This window comes from Oncorhynchus masou, unplaced genomic scaffold, assembly GCF_036934945.1.
Source record: "Oncorhynchus masou masou isolate Uvic2021 unplaced genomic scaffold, UVic_Omas_1.1 unplaced_scaffold_1319, whole genome shotgun sequence".
NCBI lineage: Eukaryota > Metazoa > Chordata > Actinopteri > Salmoniformes > Salmonidae > Oncorhynchus > Oncorhynchus masou.
Genome location: NW_027003056.1, coordinates 31,894 through 50,000, shown reverse-complemented (window position 1 = coordinate 50,000; position 18,107 = coordinate 31,894). Strand labels below are relative to the sequence as shown.

General features: G+C 46.0%; 3 protein-coding genes across 7 annotated transcripts in view; 2 read left to right on the top strand and 1 right to left on the bottom strand.

Annotated features, from left to right (window-relative positions):
* The window catches only part of LOC135530300 (sodium-independent sulfate anion transporter-like), a 21,068-nt gene extending 19,212 nt beyond the window's left edge, over positions 1-1,856 (bottom strand). For all 5 annotated transcript variants that reach the window (XM_064958658.1, XM_064958660.1, XM_064958661.1 and 2 more), the window contains exons 1-2: positions 1,640-1,856; positions 1-133 (exon numbers count right to left, since the gene is read on the bottom strand). The exon at positions 1-133 is cut by the window's left edge and continues 81 nt beyond it. The gene's annotated coding sequence lies outside the window, so the exon portion shown is untranslated. The remainder of the gene's footprint in view (positions 134-1,639) is intronic.
* A 32-nt stretch (positions 1,857-1,888) lies between these two features.
* On the top strand, positions 1,889-14,500 carry LOC135530299 (N-sulphoglucosamine sulphohydrolase-like). The gene is made up of 11 exons (XM_064958657.1): positions 1,889-2,280; positions 2,480-2,640; positions 2,933-3,038; positions 3,205-3,290; positions 3,750-3,983; positions 4,127-4,208; positions 5,629-5,832; positions 8,097-8,253; positions 10,543-10,749; positions 13,282-13,383; positions 13,823-14,500. Exons 1-11 carry the CDS (start codon positions 2,190-2,192, stop codon positions 13,929-13,931), a joined length of 1,539 nt encoding a protein of 512 aa, XP_064814729.1. The 5' UTR covers positions 1,889-2,189; the 3' UTR covers positions 13,932-14,500.
* Positions 14,501-16,234: 1,734 nt separating this feature from the next.
* On the top strand, positions 16,235-17,914 carry LOC135530294 (neuropeptide B-like). Its single transcript, XM_064958653.1, has 2 exons — positions 16,235-16,671; positions 17,343-17,914. The coding sequence occupies exons 1-2, from the start codon at positions 16,402-16,404 to the stop codon at positions 17,469-17,471; spliced, it is 399 nt and encodes a 132-aa protein (XP_064814725.1). The 5' UTR covers positions 16,235-16,401; the 3' UTR covers positions 17,472-17,914.
* Positions 17,915-18,107: the final 193 nt, after the last annotated feature.

Below are 18,107 nucleotides of genomic sequence, written 5' to 3'. Positions count from 1 at the left end.
CGAGGCAGGTAAAAGAGGACAAAACACCAAGAGAGCAGAGAATCACCAACGTTCCCAGAACCCTCAGATCTCACATCATTCTAAGATCCTCCCAGTGTGTCTCCATTCTGTGTGTGGTAGTACTGGGGCACTCCTGTGATGAAAGAACAGAAAGAAAGGAGAAAAGTGCTCAATTAAATCCAGCAATAAAAGCCCATAAAGAACAAAGACAAAGATGGTAAAATAGAGGACATACTGCAGACTGTCGTCTCCTGACAGACTTAAAGGGAAATGGTTTTGCTTGTCAGCAATCGAGTTTTCAAGATAAGCTACTTTCCAAATACAGAAATCATCCCTGTATGACGTATTCGGCATCATATGGTGTTGATGTCTGTATTTTGAAAGTTGCTTATCTTCAAAATTGGATTGCTGACTAGCATAACATTTTGGGACCATGTCAACAATGGACTAATGGAACAAATACTGTACCAAAGGGTCGTTTTAGGGTGGAAATTTCCTTTAACTATTAAAATCCTACCCACAAGTGTGAGATTTATATCAGGGTGCCAACCAAGATGAACTAGACTGTGAGCTACGTGCATTTATCAGTCAGTCTACTGTACTCTACTTTCATGAGTTCTACTGTACTGCCAACAGAGCATGAGCAAAATATTTTTGTCTCACTTATTTATTGAATCTATAGTTTCTAAATTCAGTCGAGGCAAAAGAACATACGCAGATTGATTATGGTATCACCATGCCAACCCACCCCATTTAGAATATATTGCTATGGTATCACCATGCCAACCCACCCCATTTAGAATATATGGCTATGGTATCACCATGCCAACCCACCCCATTTAGAATATATGGCTATGGTATCACCATGCCAACCCACCCCATTTAGAATATACGGCTATGGTATCACCATGCCAACCCACCCCATTTAGAATATACGGCTATGGTATCACCATGCCAACCCACCCCATCCAATTTAGAATATACGGCTATGGTATCATCATGCCAACCCACCACATCCAATTTAGAATATACTGCTATGGCGCTGGCTGGCAAATTTATTTGACACTGGCTAGCCACGATCACATGACAATTTGCTTGAAGATCTACTTTACAATTTGCATTCTGGTCTCATACAGTTTTAAATTTGTCATTGGGTCCACAGTCATTTTCATAGCTGCTCAGGCCTCAGGCGCACACACACACACACAAAATGGTATGTATGGTCTGCACCAGGAAGTCCAACACTTCAACTCGTCTGACAGAGTACAAAGCCTACCTTTACTGCTGGGTCAAGCTAACATACGCACAGGCAGGTAACACACATTCACCCGTCACACGTACCAAAACACACACACACACAGCATTGCCAAGACCTTACACTCACACACACAGCATTGCCAAGACCTTACACTCTCACACACAGCATTGCCAAGACCTTACACTCTCACACTTATATATATATATATATGTATATTGTATCGACCCTGGGTTTATTACAATATACACTGTACAGACAGAGACAGACACACACGGACGGACGGATATACACACGGACACACATACTGGGCAGGCAAATACTGACTGGCAATAAAATGATCCAGTGGAATGGACAAAGAATGAATTGCTTAAATAGACTAACCTATTTCCAGGCGATCTATTCTTTATGAAACGCCTGTGTTCTTCAATCACAATACATCTATTCTTTCGTTTACTGACCGCAGCAACTAAGCGAGGTCAGCAACATAATCACTGCAGTTTCTTCAAAACAACTTCCCTTAAATGTCACTTGCGCTGAGAAAGAAAGAAAAAAGAGCGACTTCCATTGCGTCCACTCTTCTCTGGCAAAACTTAAACACTCCGCATCATGTGACCACGATCATGGGACCAAAGTGGGCGGGGTTTGAAGCGCTGTGTTCGCGCTGTTTCCGGGAGAAGATCAAATTGATTTTCACATTGCATTTTCTTTGATCAAGAGAAAACAAAACATTGATTATTGCGAAAGTAATCAGTAAATAGAGGATAGGCTTACTTCAATGTAGAATGTGTCAATAATGTCAAACAAACACTTTGACTGGAGTGTTTGAGATAAGCTTTATAGAGCTGATGCTATATTTTCTTAAAAAGTGGACTCTGCAATTTACTGCAACTGACAAGATTGTGTTTATGATTTGGAACTTTATGAGACGGATATGGCCGTTGGTCATGATGTGATAGTTTTGTTGCTGGCGGTAATATGCTGTGTTGTAGAGTGCAAGAAGAGGAATGTTCTTCTTATTATCGGTAAGTCACTTTTTGCTTTGGGTTATATTAACTGCAGTTGAATTCATCAAAGATCGACACTGCGTGTCACTTATCAATGAATTCGATCAGATGTATTTGTGAGTTTTTGACATCAGTTCTTCTACTTAGCAACTCGGTCAACACACTTCATCTCTCCCCCCTTCACTCTCTCCAATCCCTTCCCCCCTCGCTCTCTCAGCCGACGACGCAGGCTTCGAGACGTCGGTCTATAACAACACCGTGGTCCGTACGCCTCACCTAGCCGCTCTGGGTCGACGCAGCCTGGTGTTCCAGAATGCCTTCACCTCCGTTAGTAGCTGTTCTCCCAGCCGATCCACCATACTGACAGGCCTGCCACAGGTGTGTGTGTGTGGGGGGAGAGAAAGCAAAAGCGAGAGAGAGGAAAAAGTGTGTTCACCTCCTCCCTATGGGTCCTGGTCAAAAGTAGTGTACTAAATAACACACTCTTTGGAACACACTCCTAATTTTTCTTCATGATGCATACAGCAACATAAAGTGGGGACATCCCAGATGGAACACTATACCCTATACAGTGCACTACTTTTGACCAGAGCCATATAGGGAATAGGTTGCCTTCCAGGGCAGGTTTAATATTCATCCATTTTGTTTTCCCGTGTTCCTCTGTCCACAGCATCAGAACGGTATGTACGGCCTGCACCAGGGAGTCCATCACTTCAACTCGTTTGACGGAGTACGAAGCCTACCTCTACTGCTGGGCCAAGCTAACATACGCACAGGTAGTTAACACACACCCACCCTTAGCATTGTCAAGACCTTACACACACACACAGGTAGATAACACACTCATCATCACACGTACGCACACACATTCATGACACGTGCGCGGGGACATGTGTGTTTTGATGGAGTGTACCAGAGTGCCCCTACTCCTCCTCCATACAGGGATCATTGGGAAGAAACACGTAGGCCCTGGCCCTGTCTATCCCTTTGACTTCGCCTACACGGAGGAAAACAACTCTGTACTTCAGGTAGAATTATTAAACCATTCTTTTATATATTGTTTGTTTAGCGTTATTATGCTATTTTAGGATCTTATTTTATGAGAATCTATGATTGTAAATTGGTGTATAATTAATAAACAGTTAATCAGCTCAACCAATAAATTGTACTACTGCTACTACTGCTGCTGCTGCTGCTGCTGCTGCTACTACTACTACTACTACTACTACTCCTCCTACTACTACTGTTACTACTACTGTTACTACTACTACTTTCTGCTACTACTACTAATACTGCTACTCCTACTCCTACTGCTGCTACTACTACTACTACTACTCCTACTGTTACTACTACTGCTGCTACTACTACTACTGCTACTGCTACTACTCCTGCTATGCTACTCCTACTACTACTGCTACTACTACTGCTACTACTACTCCTACTGCTCGTACTTCTACTGCTCCTACTACTACTACTACCACTACTAGGTGGGTCGGAATATCACCCGGATCAAACTACTGGTCAGGAAGTTCTTCCAGACCCAGAGAAAGGAAGAGGAAGAGAGACCGTTCTTCTTGTATGTGGCGTTCCACGACACCCACCGCTGTGGTCATTCCCAGCCGCAGTACGGAGCATTCTGTGAGAAGTTTGGGAACGGCCAGAGTGGAATGGGGAGGATTCCAGATTGGAAGCCGGAATACTACACCCCAGACCAAGTCAAGGTAAGGATCTGGGGTGATGGTTCTGTTGAACTCTGTTCTATGCTAATCTATTCTAAGACAGTATATCACTTTCCACCTGCTATTTGAGAGTACGATCATTAATTATTTAATTTAATAGAATATGTAATTTAACACTTACCCAGGTGCCCCACTTCGTCCCAGACACCCCTGTAGCGAGAGCTGATTTGGCTGCCCAGTACACTACAGTTAGCAGACTGGACCAGGGTAAGAGGACGAAGAACACACACACACACACACACACACGAATAGAGAGAGGAACTCACACACACACACACACACACACACACACACACTGATATGAATAGAGAGAGGAACACACACACACTAATAGAGAGAGGAACTCTCTCTCTCACACACACACACACACACACGAATAGAGAGAGGAACTCACACACACACTGATATGAATAGAGAGAGGAACACACACACACGAATAGAGAGAGGAACTCACACACACACACACACACACACACACACTGATATGAATAGAGAGAGGAACACACACACACGAATAGAGAGAGGAACTCACACACACACACACACACTGATATGAATAGAGAGAGGAACACACACCGACACACACATGCAAGAACACACACACACACACCAACATGAATAGAGAGAGGAACAAACACACACACCGACACACACATGCAAGAACACACACACACACCAACATGAGTAGAGAGAGGAACAAACACACACACCGACACACACACACACACACACACACACACACCAACATGAATAGAGAGGAACGAACACACACACACCGACACACACATGCATGCAAGAACACTCACAGATGAATATTTGAAATCTATTTATTACATAGCTAATACAAGACAAGTAAACTTCTCCGCTGTAGGTATTAGTCTGATTCTACACCATTAAATCATCCATGGCCGTGTCCGAATACCCACACTAGCGTACTACATACTTAAACTGCATACTCATTTCTAGTAGAATTCACTCGTCTTTTCCCACCTCACGTGTTTGACAACAGCTGATAATCAGATAAATTGACGCGCTACCAAAATGAACTAATGGCGGGAGTCAACGCAATCGCTCATCACATGACCCATTCAGAGTTCTGTTTTCTACATTTCACATACTATACTGAACAAAAATATAAACACAACAATTTGAAAGACTTTGTCTGAGTTACAGTTCATATAAGGAAACCAGTCGGTTGATATAGTGGTTAGAGCGTTGGACTAGTAACCGGAAGGTTGCAAGTTCAAACCCCCGAGCTGACAAGGTACAAATCTGTCATTCTGCCCCTGAACAGGCAGTTAACCCGCTGTTCCTAGGCCGTCATTGAAAATAAGAATTTGTTCTTAACTGACTTGCCTAGTTAAATCAAGGTAAAATAAAAAATTAAATAAAAATTAGGCCCTAATCTATGGATTTCACATTACTGGGAATACAGATATGCATCTGTTGGCCACATTACCTGAAAAGAAATGGGCCTCACAATGGGCCTCATCACGGTATCGCTGTGCATTCAAATGGCCATCGATAAAATGCAATTGTGTTCGTTGTCCATAGCGTATGCCTGCCCATACCATAACCCCACCATGGGGCACTCTGTTCACAACGTGTCCTCTCCTGTCTTCCATAGGTATTGGTCTGGTGCTGGCTGAGTTGAGGGAGGCTGGTTATGAGAATGACACCTTGGTGATCTACAGCTCTGATAACGGTATCCCTTTCCCCAACGGACGCACCAACCTGTACGGATCAGGCTCCGCAGAACCCATGTTGGTGTCATCACCTGAACACAGGGAGAGATGGGGAGGAACCAGCCAGGCCTACGTCAGTCTACTGGGTGAGAGGGAGAGACCAGCCAGGCCTACGTCAGCCTACTGGGTGAGAGGGAGAGAGGGAGGGACCAGCCAGGCCTACGTCAGCCTACTGGGTGAGAGGGAGAGATGGGGAGGAACCAGCCAGGCCTACGTCAGCCTACTGGGTGAGAGGGAGGGACCAGCCAGGCCTACGTCAGCCTACTGGGTGAGAGGGAGGGAGGAACCAGCCAGGCCTACGTCAGCCTACTGGGTGAGAGGGAGGGAGGGAGGGAGGGACCAGCCAGGCCTACGTCAGCCTACTGGGTGAGAGGGAGGGAGGGAGGGAGGGAGGGACCAGCCAGGCCTACGTCAGCCTACTGGGTGAGAGGGAGGGAGGGAGGAACCAGCCAGGCCTACGTCAGCCTACTGGGTGAGAGGGAGGGAGGGAGGAACCAGCCAGGCCTATGTTATCCTACTGGGTGAGAGGGAGGAACCAGCCAGGCCTACGTCAGCCTACTGGGTGAGAGGGAGGGAGGGACCAGCCAGGCCTACGTCAGCCTACTGGGTGAGAGGGAGGGAGGGACCAGCCAGGCCTACGTCAGCCTACTGGGTGAGAGGGAGGGAGGGGGAGCAGGAGGGAGGGACCAGCCAGGCCTACGTCAGCCTACTGGGTGAGAGGGAGGGAGGGGGAGCAGGAGGGAGGGAGGGACCAGCCAGGCCTACGCCAGTCTACTGGGAGAGGGGGGGGGAGCAGGAGAGATGGGGGGGGGGACCAGCCAGGCCTACGTCAGTCTACTGGGTGAGAGGGGGGGAGCAGGAGAGAGGGAAGGAGGTGGAGCAGGAGAGATGAGGAGGGAGGGACCAGCCAGGCCTACGTCAGTCTACTGGGTGAGAGGGAGGGACCAGCCAGGCCTACGTCAGCCTACTGGGTGAGAGGGAGAGAGGGAGGGACCAGCCAGGCCTACGTCAGTCTACTGGGTGAGAGGGAAGGAGGTGGAGCAGGAGAGATGGGGAGAGAGGGACCAGCCAGGCCTACGTCAGTCTACTGGGTGAGAGGGGGGAACCAGCCAGGCCTACGTCAGCCTACTGGGTGAGAGGGAGAGAGGGAGGGACCACCCAGGCCTACGTCAGTCTACTGGGAGAGAGGGAGGGAGGGAGGGAGGGACCAGCCAGGCCTATGTCAGCCTACTGGGTGAGAGGGGGGGAGCAGGAGAGAGGGAAGGAGGTGGAGCAGGAGAGATGGGGAGGGAGGGACCAGCCAGGGCTACGTCAGTCTACTAGGGGGGGGGCAGGAGAGAGAATGATGGTTGGAGGGATGGAGAGAGAATGATGGTTGGAGGGATGGAGAGAGAGAGAGAATGATGGTTGGAGGGATGGAGAGAGAGAGAGAATGATGGTTGGAGGGATGGAGAGAGAGAGAGAGAATGATGGTTGGAGGGATGGAGAGAGAGAGAGAATGATGGTTGGAGGGATGGAGAGAGAGAGAGAATGATGGTTGGAGGGAGGGAGAGAGAGAGAATGATGGTTGGAGGGAGAGAGAGAATGATGGTTGGAGGGAGAGAGAGAATGATGGTTGGAGGGAGGGAGAGAGAGAGAGAATGATGGTTGGAGGGATGGAGAGAGAGAATGATGGTTGGAGGGAGGGAGAGAGAGAATGATGGTTGGAGGGAGGGAGAGAGAGAGAGAATGATGGTTGGAGGGAGAGAGAGAATGATGGTTGGAGGGAGAGAGAGAATGATGGTTGGAGGGAGGGAGAGAGAGAGAGAGAATGATGGTTGGAGGGAGGGAGAGAGAGAGAATGATGGTGGGAGGGAGAGAGAGAGAATGATGGTGGGAGGGAGAGAGAGAGAATGATGGTTGGAGGGAGGGTTGAGAGAATGATGGTGGGAGGGAGGGAGAGAAGAAAAGGGAAGAGGGTATTGGTGGATTGACTAATAGCTGGGGAGAATTAATTAATGGATGTGTGGATGTATTTCTTGATGCATGTGTAATACCACTGTTACCATTAGGGGGAGACATAACTACCCTTCTACGGTATATGTTTGGGAGATCACCTCAAGGAAAGGAGGAAGGAAGGATTTTAAAAGTAATTTAACCACTATGTTTAAATCTCAATTTGCCTTTCCACGATTCCTCACATCCTCTCTCTCCTCTTTCTCAAAGCCCATTGGTGGAGAAGTTCAGAGGGGGGAAACCTTGGATGTTCTCCTCCAATGTGCTTTAAGGAGGCAGGGAAATTGGATGTGAGAAGTCGCAGGAAGATGAATTGTGATAGAACCTAACCATCTCTCCCTCTACCTCCCTCCAGACATCACCCCCACCTTACTGGACTGGTTCTCCATCCCGTACCCCTCATACTTCCTCCCGGGCACCCCCACCACCCCCGTCAGCCTCACAGGCCGCTCCCTCCTCCCTGCCCTCGTCTCCGAACCCTCACCTGCCGCCTGGCACACCGTCTATGCCAGGTAAAACCCTCCCCCGCCGTCTAAGCCAGGTAAAACCCTCCCGCCCGGCCTTGCAAACCGTCTACGCCAGGTAAAACCCTCCCCCACCGTCTATGCCAGGTAAAACCCTCCCGACCGGCCTTGCAAACCGTCTACGCCAGGTAAAACCCTCCCCCTCCGCCTGGCACACAGTCTATGCCAGGTAAAACCCTCCCCCTCCGCCTGGCACACAGTCTATGCCAGGTAAAACCCTCACCCGCTGCCTGGCACACAGTCTATGCCAGGTAAAACCCTCACCCGCTGCCTGGCACACCGTCTACGCCAGGTAAACCCTCCCGACCGGCCTTGCAAACCGTCTACGCCAGGTAAAACCCTCCCCCTCCGCCTGGCACACAGTCTATGCCAGGTAAAACCCTCCCCCTCCGCCTGGCACACAGTCTATGCCAGGTAAAACCCTCACCCGCTGCCTGGCACACAGTCTATGCCAGGTAAAACCCTCACCCGCTGCCTGGCACACAGTCTATGCCAGGTAAAACCCTCACCCGCTGCCTGGCACACCGTCTACGCCAGGTAAACCCTCCCGACCGGCCTTGCAAACCGTCTACGCCAGGTAAAACCCTCCCCCACCGCCTTGCAAACCGTCTACGCCAGGTAAAACCCTCCCCCTCCGCCTGACACACAGTCTATGCCAGGTAAAACCCTCACCCGCTGCCTGGCACACAGTCTATGCCAGGTAAAACCCTCACCCGCTGCCTGGCACACAGTCTATGCCAGGTAAAACCCTCACCCGCTGCCTGGCACACCGTCTACGCCAGGTAAACCCTCACCCGCTGCCTGGCACACAGTCTATGCCAGGTAAAACCCTCACCCGCTGCCTGGCACACAGTCTATGCCAGGTAAAACCCTCACCCGCCGCCTGGCACACCGTCTATGCCAGGTAAAACCCTCCCCCACCGCCTTGCAAACCGTCTATGCCAGGTAAACCCTCCCCCACCGCCTGGCACACCGTCTATGCCAGGTAAAACCCTCCCCCACCGTCTATGCCAGGTAAAACCCTCACCCGCTGCCTGGCACACAGTCTATGCCAGGTAAAACCCTCCCCCACCGTCTATGCCAGGTAAACCCTCACCCGCTGCCTGGCACACAGTCTATGCCAGGTAAAACCCTCACCCGCTGCCTGGCACACAGTCTATGCCAGGTAAAACCCTCACCCGCTGCCTGGCACACAGTCTATGCCAGGTAAAACCCTCACCCGCTGCCTGGCACACCGTCTACGCCAGGTAAACCCTCACCCGCTGCCTGGCACACAGTCTATGCCAGGTAAAACCCTCACCCGCTGCCTGGCACACAGTCTATGCCAGGTAAAACCCTCACCCGCCGCCTGGCACACCGTCTATGCCAGGTAAAACCCTCCCCCACCGCCTTGCAAACCGTCTATGCCAGGTAAACCCTCCCCCACCGCCTGGCACACCGTCTATGCCAGGTAAAACCCTCCCCCACCGTCTATGCCAGGTAAAACCCTCCCCCACCGTCTACGCCAGGTAAAACCCTCACCCTCCGTCTACGCCAGGTAAAACCCTCACCCTCCGTCTACGCCAGGTAAAACCCTCACCCTCCGTCTATGCCAGGTAAAACCCTCACCCTCCGTCTACGCCAGGTAAAACCCTCACCCTCCGTCTACACCAGGTAAAACCCTCACCCTCCGTCTACGCCAGGTAAAACCCTCACCTTCCGCCTGGCACACAGTCTATGCCAGGTAAAACCCTCACCCTCCGCCTGGCACACAGTCTATGCCAGGTAAAACCCTCACCCTCTGCCTGGCACACAGTCTATGCCAGGTAAAACCCTCACCCGCCGCCTGGCACACAGTCTATGCCAGGTAAACCCTCCCCCACCGCCTGGCACACCGTCTATGCCAGGTACAAAGGAAGGAAGGCACGATGTGTTAGATGTTGGTGTTATAACCAGTTAACCACTGAGACTATATATATATATATATATAGGGTGGTCTCCCAGACACTGTCATTACACCTACTGTAGTCCTGGACTTAACAGCATGTTCCATGCAGATTCTCCGTTGAGAATGATTTGTAGTTCAGGGCTAGTTAGAATCTGTGTCCGGGAAACTGGCCCATAGTGTGACTTACTTTCTTTGTGTGTGTTAGGTAACACTTTACATTACAGGGTCCTCATTACTGATTAATTATTATTTCAGTCTAACGAGTATTGTAATTACTCATTACTACACTGTACTTTGGATTATTGCCTTTTTTTAATGTCTTCTTTGTTCTTCCGCACTGTCTACGGCAGCCAGTCCCTCCATGAGGTGACCATGTACTACCCTATCCGCTCCATCCACCAGGGGGCGTACCGCCTGCTCCACAACCTCCACTACCGCATGCCCTTCCCCATAGACCAGGACTTCTACGTCTCTCCCACCTTCCAGGACCTGCTGAACAACACCCTGACCGGACGGCCCACCGGCTGGTTCAAAACCCTGCAACAATACTACTACAGGTACTGGTATAATATACTATATACTATATACTATATTATACACTAGTATAGATCTGAACAACACCCTGACCGGACGGTCCACCGGCTGGTTCAAGACCCTGCAACAATACTACTACAGGTACTGGTATAATACTACTATATACTATATTATACACTAGTATAGATCTGAACAACACCCTGACCGGACGGCCCACAGGCTGGTTCAAAACCCTGCAACAATACTACTACAGGTACTGGTATAATACTACTATATACTATATTATACACTAGTATAGATCTGAACAACACCCTGACCGGACGGCCCACAGGCTGGTTCAAGGCTCTGCAACAATACTACTACAGGTACTGGTGTAATACTATTATATACTATATTATACACTATTATATTATACACTAGTATACTATATTATACACTATTATATTATACACTAGTATACTATATTATACACTATTATACTATATTTTTCACAAGTATATATCTGAATAACACCCTGGCCAGGCGGCCCACCGGCTGGTTCAAGGCCCTGCAACAATACTACTACAGGTACTTTTTGAAGGAGATCCCTTTATGTATCTGAGTTTAGAGAGAACAGATGTAATTACAGATGGGGAGATAGACATAGTGAGGGGTGTAGAACCCCCGTCGCTGAGGTGGCGTTTGTCAGGAGCTTAGACCAATACATCGAACACTATTATACTAGACTATAAACCGGGAACTTTGGGTCCTGGATGCTGATTGGCTGAAACAACTTTTCAGCCACATACAGTGCATTCTGAAAGTATTCAGACCCCTTGACTGTTTCCACATGTTGTTACGTTACAGCCTCATTCCAAAATGGATTCCATTGTTGTTTTTTTCTCATCAATCTACACACCATGATGATAAAGCAAAAACAGGTTTTTAGAAATGTTTGTGAATAAAATAACTGAAATAATACATTTATAAAGGTATTCAGACCCTTTACTCACAAAGGCCTGATTGGTGGAGTGCTGCAGAGATGGTTGCCCTTCTGGAAGGTTCTCCCATCTCCACAGAGGAACTGTGGAGCTCTGTCAGAGGGACCATTGGGTTCTTGGTCACCTCCCTGACCAAGGCCCTTCTCCCCGATTGCTCAGTTTGGCCGGGCGGTCAGCTCTAGCAAGAGTCTTGGTGGTTCTAAACTTCCTCCATTTAAGAATGATGGATGCCACTGTTCTTGGGGACCATCAATGCTGCATAAATGTTTTGGTACCCTTCCCCAGATCGGTGCCCCGACACAATCCTGTCTTGAAACTCTACGGGCAAATCCTTCAACCTCATGGCTTGGTTTTTGCTATGACATGCACTGTCAACTGTTGGACCTTATATAGACAGGTGTGTGCCTTTCAAATCATGTCCAATCAATTGATTGGAGTCCGCCTATGGTAAATTCAAGTTGTAGAAACATCTCAAGGATGATCAATGGAAACAGAAAGGACCGGAGCTCAATTTTGAGTCTCATAGCAAAGGTTCTGAATAATTATGTAAGTAAGGTATCTGTTTTTTATTTGTAATAAATTTACAAACATGTCTAAAAACCTGTTTTCGCTTTGTCATTACAGGGTATTGTGTGTAGATTGAGGATTTTTATTTATTTAATCCATTTTAGAATAAGGCTGTAACATAACAAAATGTGGAAAAAGTCAAGGGGTCTGAATACTTTTTGAATGCACTGTATATCAGACATTATAAACTGTGTGGTTCCAGCCCTGAATGCTGATTGGCTGACATCCGTGGTTTATCAGACCGTATACCACAGGTATGACAAAACATGTATTTTTACTGCTCTAATTACATTGGTAACCAGTTTATAATAGCAATAAGGCACCTCGGGGGTTTGTGGTATAGCCAATATACCACGGCTACGGGCTGTATCCGGGGCACTCTGCGATGCGTTGTGAATAAGAACAGCCCTTGGCCATGGTATATTGGCCATATACCACACCCCCTCGTGCCTTATTGCTTAAATATACCACGGTTGTGCAAAAATACTTGTTTACTTTTCTATTTATGTTGGTAACCAGTTTATAATAGCAATAAAGCACCTCAGGGGGGTTGAGGGATATGTCAATAGACCACACACCTTTGGGCCTTCATAGTATTTGCTTAATTATTCTCTATTATGTAGAGGTATAAGAACAGTAGTACCATCTTCATTACCATAGAAATGAAACCATACAATATAAAAACTATACAATATAAAAACTATACAATATAAAAACCATACAATATAAAGCATAGGAGTCTATATACAATATAAAAACTATACAGTATAAAGCATAGGATTCTATATACAATATAAAAACTATACAATATAAAGCAAAGAATTCTATATACAATATAAAAACGATACAATATAAAGCATAGGATTCTATATACAATATAAAGGCTATACAATATAAAATAAATGGTTCTGTATCTATGATACTACTATTACCATAGAAATATAATTAATAGAATGGGCTTGGAACCTCTAACCCTGGAAATTCATTCTATTTCTATGACTACTACAGGGACCGCTGGGAGCTTTTTGACTTGCGGTCGGACCCAGAGGAGGCTGTGAACCTGGCTGGGGACCCGGCTCTCACCCCGGTCCTGGAGAGCCTCAGAGACAGGTTAGTATTACTGTTCTACAGGGATATTATGGATTGATTATTGATTCATCAATATGGATATTATGGAGGGTTGTAATATTCCCAGAAATCCGGTTTGGATGATTCCAAGAACCAGGATGGAATCAGCAAGAAATATGGAATTCTTCAAACACAAACTTGGGAATTTGGAGAAAGCCAAACCATTTCCCCCTTGGGGGTATTTCTTATAACTATCACAAACCAAAGATATTGTTCCATTAGAAACACAGCTGATTAATTCTTTAAAACATGGTTTCATATAAAGACTTGTAAAATTACTTGAAATGTGTACAACTGTCATTTGCAACTACAAAATGGCCTTCCAAGTAAAATGTATAATAATATAATGCAAATATTTACTTCGTTACACTTTAATTACGTTATTTGTTACGTTAATGATTTCCTAATGTTATGTTGCCAGGCTGCTGAAGTGGCAGTGGGACACTGGGGATCCGTGGGTCTGTGGACCAGACGCTGTGCTGGAGGACAAACTGGAACCACACTGTCGACCGCTCTACAACGGACTCTGACCGCAACTAGACCACAACTGGACTGTGATTGATTGTGGATCCAATCATATTTATTTTATAAAGCCCTTTTAACATCAGCAGTAGTCACAGTGTGCTTCATAGTTAGCCGGCCTGAACCCCCACAGAGCAATCAATGCAGAAGACGAATCACAGTGGCCAGGAACATCTCCCTAGAAAGGATCTAGGAAGTAAGATGGAGAGGAATCCGACTCCGACGATGGCCCATCCTTTTCTGGCTGTACCAGGTAGAGGTTAAGAGTACATGTGGCCATTAAAGGGGTACTTGGGGATTTTGTGCCAGCCACAACTGTCTTTATTTTAATGTGAGTTATAACCCATGAGTTATGACTATAGGGCCAGGAGTTTTGACCAGAAACCACCTCGTGACCTGAACAGGAAGAACTATGGGTTGTGATTAAGACCATCGATGGTTGAAAACCAAAAACAAACGTGGCATAGCTTCAGTGCAAATGTTCTGGACTTCATACAATGTATGATGTCAGTTTGACAACATTTAGATGTCGTTGGGATTTTATGTATTTTGTCAAATAAAGTATTTTTTTGCTTCTCCTGTTTGTTGTTTATTTCATCATAATGTCATCTGTATTTTAGTTCTTAAAAGCTGATATAGTTATATGAACTAGTTTGAGCATCACGGTTTAAAGTCTCTTTGGTATCAAACTTATATTTGGGGATGGGATGAACGGAAATGTTGTTTAATTTACAGACCTTTTCATTCCAAGCTTGTGTTAATTATTTCTGATGATGAAAACGCATGTGTGATAGGCTACGTAGGCCTAACAGTGCACTGACATATTTTATAGCCCAAGAGGAAAATCTAGGATTGTTTCTAGGCTGTATTATATCAGCCTGTTGCATGTGGATCACACAAGTCGGCTACTATCAGATCCGGCTGAATCACAAGAACCACAGACGATTTGATTCACCGATTTGTTTTAAATCCGACTACTCAGTTCCATTCGCGTTATTCGGTCAGATTATTGATGATCCGTTCTCCGATATTGGAGATGGACTTTGATCAGCACTTTTAAGTTACATTAAAATATATTTTTTTTAAGTTTAATGGAGCCTATGCGTAATTATATTATATTCCCATTTGGTCATGTATGGACGACAAGGTGGTATTTTATTAGGATCCCCATAAGCGGTTGCGATAGCATCAGCTACTCTCCCTGGGGTCCACACAAACCATGACATAATACAGAACAGTAATAGACAAGAACAGCTCCAGGACAGAACTACATCCATTTTTAAAAATGACACATGTAGCCTACATATCAATACATACTGTACACCCAAACTATCAAATAGGGGAGAAGCGTTGTGCCTTGAGGTGTTGCTTTATCGGTTTTTTGACACCAGGTTTGCTGTTCATTTAAGCAATAAGAGATGGGAGTTCCCTTCAATAATGACTATATTATACTGTACGCTTTCTGGAATTTGTTCTGGATTTGGGGACTGTAGAACAAAAGACCCCTGATGACATGTCTAGTGGGTTAAGTGTGTGTGTCAGAGCTGTGTGTCAATCGAGCCCTCTGATTACAATGAAGAGCAAGACGTGCCGCTCCGTTCGGGGCCAGCTGCAGCTTGACCACACGACTGGGCAATAAATCAAGAGAAGGCTAAACTAGAGCCGACACTTGCCTTTTGGAGCGGGGTGTCATAAAAGCAGATCATTCTTTATTACGGACAGACCTCTCCCCATCTTTACAAGCGTTGAATATTTATGTTTTGACCATGACAGTTTAGACTCTAAGGTAACACCAAGTCATTTAGTCTCAACTTGTTCAGCAGCCACACCATTCACTGGTTATTTAGGCTGTTATCTAAAAATGGGGATCTTATTTACACTGTTGTGGAGGTACGGGGTTCTACAGAAGGATAAACTAACAAGCTAACTGAAAACGTGTGCTTTTTAGGATAGCCTATAATTTACGAGCATTTGGACACATTTCCTAATCCATTCAGCGGGCTGTCTCTCTCTCCCTCCCAGTTTTGTAAAGTTAAAGCATCTGAAGCTGGACCATTTATGACGAAATTCCAGTCATATGCCAATAAACGTAAGTTACTTTCTAGTTTAAGAAATAGATGAGGATCGGTGTGATGTCACTACGTCAACCTCCCCAAACACAGGGGTAAAGAGAAAACGCATAAATCCGGATTGGATTGTTCATCTGCGTGCGTAAAGATGAATCATTCAATCTTTCTGATCCAATTGACAGGTCACGATCGTGCCGCGCGCCTATATAAAACGGTCACAACATTCGAGAACACCCAACCAACGGAAGAACCAGCCAACAAGAACGTCCGTTGATATTGGTAACCTAGGCTACAGCTCACCAGAGAAGAAGACAAGAACAGAAGAACCAAAAACATCCCGTCGACAACCGAACCAACCAACCGAACCGAACCAACATTCCATCCAGCTGCGTAAAAAAGGCGTCACGAGATGGAGAGGTCTGTTAGATTCGCCGTGGTGTGCGTCGGTATCTCCATGCTTATCTCGTGCCACCCTATCGAGGCGTGGTACAAGCAGTCCACCGGACCGAGCTACCACTCGGTCGGCCGAGCCTCGGGTCTGCTGTCCGGGATCCGGAGGTCCCCGTACATCCGGAGGTCTGAGTCAGAAGAAACCGTGATGGACAGCGGGGAAAACACCGGCACCGAGAACAACTTGGTGACTGACGGTAACCGACAGACCCCCGTGCTCAAAAATATGGTAAGTGTGATTTGGGAGGTAAAATCGTTGAATTAAAGTCTAAGGTAGCTGGTACCCAAAGAGAGGCCCTATTAGGTCTATATGTGGTAAAATACAGTACATTTTTTCTGAGATTCTACCTGCACGCAAATTAATGAAGTGAATTGATTACCATTATTACAATGGCAAAATTTGACAATGTATTTTTGGGGGGCAAAGTGCTGTCGTCACATTTAAAAGTTTAAACATCTTTTAAAGGTGAGATTATATCAATTGGAATCGACTAGGAAGTAGCGCGCCAGATATCAGACCACTGCGTAAAAGGCGCTGTCCTTTTAGCTCCAAAGAGACGCGCAATTTGCCTACTGTCAGATAAATTAAACCGTTTAAGCAGTCTTTATACCCAATAAAATACATTGTAGACTATAGGCTAGACCTACTTGAATAATAGCCTATAAATAGTAACCTGAATGTGACAAAAACTGAACTAAAATCAACCTTTGAAAATACAAAATGTCTCAGTAGTCGGTCTATATTTCAACGTGACAATAAGTACAAATTATTTTAATTTCTTGAAAATTTGTATCCATTTCTATTTTTCTACATTTCAGCACATTTTCCCCAAACAGGTCTACTTTTAATGTGCCACAATTAATGACTGAACATCATTTAACTCGCCGTTTCTCTCTAAGGCTATCTGTGTGACAGACATCTCTCCCAACCTGAAGAGCTGCGAGCTGCTGCGGGACGGAACGAGTACGTTCCAGTGCAAGGCTGACGTGTTCCTCTCCCTGGACTCGCTGGACTGCCTGGCCGCGTGAGACCAACAAATCTCCCGCCGGCGCCAACAACAACAGTTGACTTTCCGCGAGGTAGACGGGCGAGAACGCAGGCAGCGTGAGAGAAAAAGGACCGGTGATCGATGATGACATTGAATGTTTTCTCATCATTTATATATATATAAAAAACGGATGTGAATAATGTTTGTTTAATACTAGCGGTGTAAAACAAAACAAAAAAAGACAAAACGAAAAACCCAAAGTGCAATGTGTGTGAGAGAAAGTTGTTACTAGGCTACAAAGCTATCTTTTGTCACCCCCCCCACACTCCGCTATATTCCTATGCCGACCCTCACCCAGACCCTCCCTTGTAGGTTACCTGCGTTGCCTAATGTAGGCTATTATTAAATGTTCATAAATCATTGCCTGCTGAGCAGAACCTGTCCACTTTTATTTATTTTATTAAAATGAACAAATATTGCTAATTTGATTGGTGTACATTTGTATTTATGCTTGACTGATAGTAGCCTAGGCTACATATTCATTGTGGAAACAAATGAAGATGTTCTTTTGTGCAGTAGGACCTAGACTATTTCGAAGCCTCAGCAACATAAATCACTTATATTGAAGTATTTTCATCCTGACAATGTTTTTCACTGAAGCACATTTTTCTGCAGT

What these genes read in the sequence shown, in the direction of transcription:
- LOC135530299 (XM_064958657.1), top strand. Translation starts at nt 2,190, where the DNA reads ATGGCCGTTGGTCATGATGTGATAGTTTTGTTGCTGGCGGTAATATGC. An exon ending in AAAACAACTCTGTACTTCAG is followed by an intron (nt 3,291 to 3,749) that starts GTAGAATTATTA and finishes TACCACTACTAG; the next exon opens with GTGGGTCGGAATATCACCCG. An exon ending in GGCCTACGTCAGTCTACTGG is followed by an intron (nt 5,833 to 8,096) that starts GTGAGAGGGAGA and finishes ACCTCCCTCCAG; the next exon opens with ACATCACCCCCACCTTACTG.
- LOC135530294 (XM_064958653.1), top strand. Translation starts at nt 16,402, where the DNA reads ATGGAGAGGTCTGTTAGATTCGCCGTGGTGTGCGTCGGTATCTCCATG. An exon ending in CCCCCGTGCTCAAAAATATG is followed by an intron (nt 16,672 to 17,342) that starts GTAAGTGTGATT and finishes TTTCTCTCTAAG; the next exon opens with GCTATCTGTGTGACAGACAT.